This window comes from Epinephelus lanceolatus, chromosome 10 (assembly GCF_041903045.1).
Source record: "Epinephelus lanceolatus isolate andai-2023 chromosome 10, ASM4190304v1, whole genome shotgun sequence".
Taxonomy (NCBI): Eukaryota; Metazoa; Chordata; class Actinopteri; order Perciformes; family Serranidae; genus Epinephelus; species Epinephelus lanceolatus.
The window spans coordinates 21,753,277-21,762,270 of record NC_135743.1 but is presented as its reverse complement, the minus strand read 5'-3'; the positions used below and the strand labels follow the sequence as shown (position 1 = coordinate 21,762,270).

Here is an 8,994-nt window from a genome sequence, read left to right as displayed (position 1 = left end):
TAAAACACATTTCAATAGACACCCTTGTCTATTAGACATCGAGACGAGAACACAAATGCACCGCAGTGGCATGTTGTCAATGGAAACTTGGCTCTCAGATTCTGGATGCAAATAAGCGTAGTTTCATTTTCCTGCTATGCAAAAAGGCTGTGGCTGGCAGCAGACTGAGTGGTGTGTGTGTGTGTGAGGCCTTGGCTAAAGCAGTCCGGAATCACTGGAAAGGCCATGTGGAAGAACTCAATTGTCCCAGTTAAGCATTCATGAATACTAAACCAAACCTTGAATGGAACATTCCTATCTGAGCTCTCCTGCTCGTAAATTTCCTCCTCGATTCATAATGACAACACGTCCAAATAGAGTCAGCCATATTTAAATTTAATGAAAATACAAAAAAATATATGTTAATAGTGGTCTTTCTTCATAAGCAGATCTTTAGCATTCATTTCTAACAGTTAAAATAAAACTGATATCATTTTCATTTTTAGCATCATCACAGCGATGTCAGCAGCTTCACTCCACATGGCAGCAGCTATTCAAATATGCATCTTTACATTTACATAAATACACACATTAAAGCACTTAATGACAGAGATTGTTTAATTCAGCTCAGATACAAACGTGTAAATGTTAATCACTTTGCTATATGCAAAAACCAAAATGGCTTGTACAGTATGCGTACACATACCTGGCCAATAAGGTTGATTGTGATTATATGAATTCTTGATTTGATTACAATGCTCCTTTTCGCTGGACATTCAGACTTCGTGTACTCCACAAACCAGATTGGCAGGCACTGAAATATCTGCAAAGGTAGAAGAGAGGTCACAGAAATATAAATAAGGTCACAAGCATGTTATATCAATGTTCTATGTGCGAGTCTGGGAAGAATTAGACTTATGTTTACTAGGTGGGACTGTAGAAAAAAAATACTTTCAGTACCAATTTTGTGAGGCTTGGGGAGATTCAGGTTGTTCATGATGTTCACAAACTCCTCCAGGTTCTTGGTCAAGCGTGGGTTAAACCTGCGCTCCTCACCGACTGTAGACACCATCTGACCTGACACGCAAAGACAGATTCCGACAGATATGATGTCATCTGTGGTTGATGTGGTGTTAATGTTTACCAAATGTTGAACCTCACTGATCAATCAAATGAAAATATAACATTCTGTAATGGCAAAGACATCACAGCCTGTAAATACTTAAGCAGATATACACGGATCTATCAGCCCACTCACTTCTATCAGATATCATCTTAAAATCAGTATGCATCAAATATAATTTTTGACTAATATTTGACAGATTGAGGAAGGGCATTTTTCTTATCTTATCATTTTAGTATCAAATTCTATCTCTAGTTAAAATTACAAATGACCTTCTGATTGCTTCAGACAAAGGACTCGTCTCTGTTCTTGTTTTATTAGATCTTAGTGCGGCGTTTGACACAGTTGACCATCAAATTCTACTGCAGAGACTGGATCACTTAATTGGCCTAAAAGGTTCAGCACTAAGCTGGTTTAAATCTTATTTATCTGATCGTTTTCAATTTGTTGACGTTCGTAATGAATCATCCTTACGTACCAAAGTTTGTTTTGGAGTTCCACAAGGTTCTGTACTTGGACCAATCCTATTTACTCTATATATGCTTTCCTTTAGGTAACATCATTAGAAATCACTCTATAAATTTCCATTGTTATGCGGATGATACACAGTTGTATTTATCGATGAAGCCAGAAGAAAGTAATCAATTAACTAAACCCCATAACTGCCTTAAAGACATAAAAAATTGGATGAGCACCAATTTCCTGATGTTAAATTCAGACAAAACTGAAGTTATTGTTCTTGGCCCCAAACAACTCAGAGACTCTTTATCTGATGACATAGTTTCTCTAGATGGCATTGCTCTGGCCTCTACCACTACCGTAAGAAACCTCGGAGTAATATTTGATCAAGATTTGTCTTTTAATTCTCATTTAAAGCAAACCTCACGGACTGCATTTTTTCATCTGCGTAATATTGCGAAAATTAGGCCTATCCTGACCCGAAAAGATGCAGAAAAATTGGTCCACGCTTTTGTTACCTCAAGGCTGGATTACTGTAACTCTCTATTATCAGGTAGCTCTAGTAAGTCCTTAAAAACTCTCCAGCTAATTCAGAATGCAGCAGCACGTGTACTAACAGGAACTAAGAAACGAGATCATATTTCTCCTGTTTTAGCTTCTCTGCACTGGCTCCCTGTAAAATCCAGAATTGAATTTAAAATCCTACTGTTAACTTATAAAGCTCTAAATGGTCAAGCTCCGTCATATCTTAGAGAGCTCATAGTGCCATATTATCCCACCAGAACACTGCGCTCTGAGAACGCAGGGTTACTCGTGGTCCCTAAAGTCTCCAAAAGCAGATCAGGAGCCAGAGCCTTCAGCTATCAGGCTCCTCTCCTGTGGAATCATCTTCCTGTTACGGTCCGGGAGGCAGACACCGTCTCCACATTTAAGACTAGACTTAAGACTTTCCTCTTTGATAAAGCTTATAGTTAGGGCTGGCTCAGGCTTGCCCTGTACCAGCTCCTAGTTAGGCTGACTTAGGCCTAGTCTGCCGGAGGACCCCCTATAATACACCGGGCTCCCTCTCTCTCTCTCCCTCTCTCTCTCTCCCTCCCTCCCTCTCTCTCTCTCTCTCTCTCTCTCTCTCTCTCTCTCTCTCTCTCTCTCTCTCTCTCTTATCCTATTACTGCATCTTGCTAACTCGGTCATTCTGGATGTCACTAACTCGGCTTCTTCTCCGGAGCCTTTGTGCTCCACTGTCTCTCAGATTAACTCATACCGCAGCGGTGCCTGGACAGCGTGACATGTGTGGTTGTGCTGCTGCCGTGGTCCTGCCAGATGCCTCCTGCTGCTGCTGCCATCATTAGTCATTAGTCATACTTCTACTGTTATTATACACATATGACTATTGTCACACAAGTATACTGTCAGATATTAATACATACTTTCAACATATTGTACCACAGTAGCCAGAACTATAACTATAATATTATTACTTTCATTAATGTTGTTGTAAGCTACTGTCATTACCTGCATCTCTCTCTCTCTCTCTCTCTCTCTCTGTCTCATTGTGTCATACGGATTACTGTTAATTTATTATGCTGATCTGTTCTGTACGACATCTATTGCACGTCTGTCCGTCCTGGAAGAGGGATCCCTCCTCAGTTGCTCTTCCTGAGGTTTCTACCGTTTTTTTTTCCCCCGTTAAAGGGGTTTTTTTTTGGGGGGGGGAGTTTTTCCTTATCCGCTGTGAGGGTCTTAAGGACAGAGGGATGTCGTATGCTGTAAAGCCCTGTGAGGCAAATTGTGATTTGTGATATTGGGCTTTATAAATAAAATTGATTGATTGATTGACTGAAATTAGCAACAAGTACATTTGACCACAATTTTTGAGGTACTTCTCACTTACTTAAATATTTTGCATTTAATGCTATTTTAAGTGATATATTACATTAAGCAGAAACAAAGTAATATAACGCATTACTAATAGGGTTTCGAGGAATGTTACATTTACTATTTCACGTAACGTGTTACCACCCAAAATTAAGTGTTTAGAAATTTATGTTTTCAATCATCAATGATGTGCCACTTCCACCAGTGTGCCACCACAAAAAATATCCTCTGAAGGTTTGCGTGTCTCGTTATGAAATTTTAGGCTGCATTCTAGTGGGGTGCCAGTGATCAGCACATCTGGGTGATGCAACATCTGAACATATCCCGTTCTGCTTTTGTGTCTAAAGGCTGCTAGAAGGCAGAGGGGAAGATGAGCTGGGTTTTTTTCCCTTGTCCTGGTGATCGGCACATCTGGGTGATGCTGTCAGCTGTGCGTTAGCATGTTGGATGTTTTCCCATTTACATCCCCCTTTTAAACAACTCTCTGCAGTGCTGTTGTAGCTGGTCGACACAGCGAACCCACAGTTGGGTCTTACAATTCCACTGTTTCTTCTGCGCTCGTCATAGTGACTCACTCGTACGGCAATCCACTCATTCTGTTAACCTCAGCATTTATCTATTGTATTTCATATGACAGACAAGCAAATTTTAAACCCTAAACTAAAGTCTTGGCATCCTCTGCTGTTTTTATCAGTTTCTTATTGAGAGCTTCCTGTGGTTTTCATGTATCTGCTGGTTTCACAGCCTCATACTGAAAGACACAAACAGTCTCAGTAGCTTTATTAAGATCTGCTCTAAGGTCAAAGGAGTGACACAAAGGTACTTGTTCTGTTTTTCAACAAGCCCTTCATAAAGCAACAAGTATTTTAGCCTCTTCTGGACATGTTCAAACTCCTGCAGGTGAATTTTCCCTGTTGCCGTCAGGGCATTGTTACATTATAACCTGCTTGTAAGACTAATCACTATTTGAAATATTTACTTCCCTCTACGATTCGTCTTTTTAATTCTCTATAAATGTTTTTGTTATTGATTTTAAATTATTTTAGTGATGATAAAACTATTGACTTTTTTCTATTTATATATTCCTCTATTGCACTGAACTCCTCAGCATATTTTTATTTCAATAAATACTCATCTTTATGTGTCTACGTGTTACTGTATATTATAGCACGTGTGCAAGGCAAGCTTTTCAAACAATTTGCCCCTAGTGCCCCTGAATCTAAATACCTATCTCATAATTTATCAGACTTTGATCTTTTGTCTGCCTGCCTATTCCTGTGTCCAAGGTTTATTTAAAAAAGTCTTGACTATTTGACTGTACTATATCATCACACCATTGTTAATATAAGAGGGTGGTTTTGCTTAAAAAAAAAGTAGTAACCACTGCAGATGAATGCATGAATGGGCCTTACATGTGCTCTGGAGGAGAGTCCTCATTCAGCTGTACAATGTCTCCCACCACTGGCTTTATTATGAACTGCAATAAAGTGGAGCTGTGTGTGCTTTGTTTACTGTGAAACAACATGACCCTCTTCCATTTTATAATGCCCTAATATATTAACATAGGTTAGGCCACCTGGAATAACCTTAAGTTGTTAAAATTATCCTCACCTTTACCAGCTGCAACATTAATGCTATGTACATAGTAATGCAATAATATATAGTTCTGCAATGGGCCATTCTGCATAATGGCTACTTTTACTTCTGATACTTTTAAGTAAAGTTTGAGGCTCATTGTTTTGTGCTTTTACGTTTGTAAGATTTTGAACACAGGACTTTAATTTGTAACAAAGTGTTTTTAAACTGTAGTATTGCTTTTTTGTTACCCAAAAGAAAGATCAGAATACTTCTTCCTACACAAAAGGTGAGGTATTAATCATGAGAGGCATGTTGGAGAAGCTTAACCTGTTCGCGCTTGCATTTGTACGAACACACTCTAGTAACAACATGTGTATCACATCAGTATTGGCTGCTATGGGTGGAAATATACTGGCGACAGCTTTTCAACACTCTGCTGGTGTTTCACATCTCTTTCTTTTGTGTAACCAGTTTTTAAATTTTACACCAGTGACTCCATGAGATAAGATATTCAGATTTGTGGGTTCTCAGCCAACCTTTGTAGTCATGTGCTGGGTAGACAAGGCACTGGTCTGGCAGAGTAAAGATCTTCGCATGGACTGACTTATAGAGCTTCTTGGCGCAGCCTGAATGAGAGAGACAACATGTGGCAAAGATCAGACAATCCCAAAGACATAAAAGATGCAATACTGCCCTCTTGTGTTCCTCTAGCTAAATTACAAAAATAAATGCTTTCTTTTCCAGCCAGTGTGTCAGGAGAAATGAATGAAGTATTTTATCAGGACAAAGTAAAAGTAGGTCTACCCTGCTGGAAGTCTGTCCTGCCGCAGCCTCTGATGAGTAGAGCGTCCCCAGTGAAAACCATGCTCTGATCCTCTGTGATCAGCGCCACACACCCATCAGTGTGTCCCGGTGTCTCTCTCACTGTCAGATACTACAAGGGAGGCATGAAAAGAATATTTTATCAAGCAGCCAGAAAAAGTCCGAGTTCTTTACAGAGCAACAGATGATGCAGATCCAAAATACAATGTCCAGATACGGATATGTCCATATACATTACCAAGCTAAAGAAGAGCACAATCAAGATACAAGACACTGAAAACACTTTCAAAACTATACTGCAATCAGAAGTCAGTTTATTTTTTTCTAAAAATGAGGGTTGTATGGATCAATTTTATGTGATGAAACAAGTCACATGTTCTTACATGTTTTCCATAGGTGATCTTGTCTCCCTCTTTCAGGTGTATGTCTGCAGCAGCACCACTGAATTTGGAGATTGCACTCTTCAGTCCAGCCAGTCTTTTCTTCATCAGCCCAGTGCTTGTGATGTGGTCTGCATGGCAGTGGGTGTTCACTATCAGAAAAAGGAAATAGTGTTTTACCACAGGCTTTGGAAATAATTCAAGAATATCATATTCAAGAGTTGGTGGTATAGTTTTGTGATTATATATAAGCCATTATATTAAATATTAATTTAATCTTGCATGCATTTTTGATATTCTGTTACATAAAGCAATGATGGAAAATATTCTTATTAATAGTGTGATGTTTATTCCAGCCAAATTGCCCAGTCCTGGGAGTCTTTTGACACAAGAAACCTGCTTTCTACAGTGTACAATTGTGTATGAGCCTGGCCTAACTGAGTTCAAAGTCTTGGGAAGAGTGAGGTTTCATATCAGAACACAGAATACAGATGTGACTTTATAATAACCTTTATATTTACCTTGCTCTTGGGCAAAGTTTTTCCCATACTTTGCAGAGTTAGCAAAATCATCTGATAAGCTTTCCCTGAAGTTCACTGTTCCAGTACAGGTGCTAAATTATCCTTAAGTCAACCTACACGTCATAGCTGACAGGATAATGTGCAGCAGATGTGTATGTAAATAAACAAAAAAGGTTTGTATTGGACATTAAAGCGAATGGGACACTGATATTTAAACAGTGTCTACATTAATGGAATAGCACCAAATCCTTTCAGATACCTGCCACTTTTAGATCAAGCCCCAGTTCCTCTATTAGCTTCAGGTCCCTGTCAATGGTCTCCAGAACTGGATCAATGATGACTGCCTCCTTGGTCTCTGTGTCTGCCAGCAGGTAGGTGTAGGTGCTGCTCTCGCACTCAAACAGCTGAACAGATAAAAAAAAAACAGGTGAGAGTACAGGAGTGACTCAGCAATAAAGGATTCACATCCTCCCTGTCATTCTCCACTAGTGTCTGCTTGCAAATGTGTGTGAAATTGCAAAAGAGAGAAAGAAAGTATGTAGAGATGTAACAGATAAGGATGTGGAGCTACTTGTTGCCAGTGGAAAATGTGTGCCTCTGAAGTATTTGGACAGTTTCCAGTGTTAGGGATAAGTGTATATTTAGTGTTTGCAGCCAAGGGATTTTTCAATTTCAGCTCAAGGCCCCATTACTTGCTTGTCCTGGAGTTTTTAAAAGGACCACACAGTCCTCTTAATTGGACTGAGTTTGCTTAGTCGCCATAGAAATGTAGACAGTGAGATTCAGCTAGCTGCAGAAAAAGTTTATTTTTTAATTTTTTTGTCAACTGCTGCTTCCGAGGTCAATAATAAACAATAAATAATCCGTCCTCTGCTGTAAGTATACATCAGGCTGGACAGGATGCATATGTCAACTGTAACGTTAGTGCCAATATGCTACAGCCATTACATACATTCAGTACACAGTCTTCCGGGTTTACAACGTTATTGAAACAATACAGAGCAGACTGAGCGAAGTGAGGGGCGTGTTTGGCTGATATAAATCACCACCACAATCCACAGATATGAATCTGATAACTTAGTTTGGCCAAATTTAAACAAATATCAACTTTGAATGTAACTTAACAGGAAGCTAGTTAAGCTAACGGCTAGCTAACTCCGCCTAGCTTACTGTCAGCTCACACGACGTTAAGCTAACGTTAGCAGCCCAGCTATTTACAAACACTTCAGAAACATTTCCGACCTGACACAACAACTTAAAGTGAATGGAAAAAGCACATATGTATATATATGAACCTACTTGTCTGAAGAGCGGTCCTCCGGCCAGCGCCATCCTGGAGCAGTACGACTTCCTGGTAGCTCTTATCGGATCAATGTCAGCACTGACACCGGGAAAGAGGCGTCTGCTCTCGGCCGCAGCGTAACTCGAGCCCTCGGCGATTCCTCTGAAGCGAAGCGTGACAGCCAGAACCCGCTGGAGCGGTTTCACCCTGCTTATTACCGAGCACATTGTTGTTCGTCGGTAATTTCCTGAAAGCTCTACCAGATAATTGTTTAAAGGGGACTAATGTCCTGAGAGGCTGCTGGTGGGAGCCTGTCACAATGTGCAGCCGCGTTTAGCTCGGGTTTGTGCAAGATAATGTCAAATATCCTCCATGAAAGCTCACAGCTCAGAGTGGTTTCAAAGCCTCACGCTCACCTTGGATGAACTGAGACACAATAGTGGTGTTACAGTGTCAGTCGCTTTTACAGCGGCTGTTACTGCCATAGCAAATGTTTATTATTGAGCAACCAAACGTTCACTTCATCCAATGCAGTCCAGCAGGTCAACTTGCTCCGCGCGCATCTCCTTCATCAGTCATGACTCATTAACTTAACGATCATTACTGTGTGTTGTGGTGCACGAGCACCGCTCATGTACGCTCACAGACACACGCATACAGTGTGTTGACTGTGGCGGAGGCCTACGTGACTGCTGACATATACTTTTATCAGAAGTCTCATATCACCCAAAATAAAGTAGGCTACAATCCAAAATAAAAGGAGCTGTCACCTGGCATGCAAAACATACCTGAACATTTGTATAAATGATATATTTATATTTATCAAAAGCATTGTTATTGCCTACATATTGACCTTGGACAGAATATTATTATACATCTATCAGCTGTCTGGCAGTAATGGCCTTAAGTTTAATAGTTAGTCTTATAATGGAATATTTATTACTGGAATATACCATGATCATTTATTATGTTAAG

At 40.0% G+C, this 8,994-nt stretch overlaps 1 protein-coding gene across 1 annotated transcript; it reads right to left on the bottom strand.

Annotated features, from left to right (window-relative positions):
* Positions 1 to 354: 354 nt before the first annotated feature.
* On the bottom strand, positions 355 to 8,447 carry ethe1 (ETHE1 persulfide dioxygenase). Its single transcript, XM_033639696.2, has 7 exons — positions 8,037 to 8,447; positions 6,997 to 7,141; positions 6,220 to 6,368; positions 5,819 to 5,948; positions 5,551 to 5,640; positions 940 to 1,056; positions 355 to 802 (listed from the first exon to the last, which is right to left on the bottom strand). The coding sequence occupies exons 1-7, from the start codon at positions 8,244 to 8,246 to the stop codon at positions 756 to 758; spliced, it is 888 nt and encodes a 295-aa protein (XP_033495587.2). The 5' UTR covers positions 8,247 to 8,447; the 3' UTR covers positions 355 to 755.
* Positions 8,448 to 8,994: the final 547 nt, after the last annotated feature.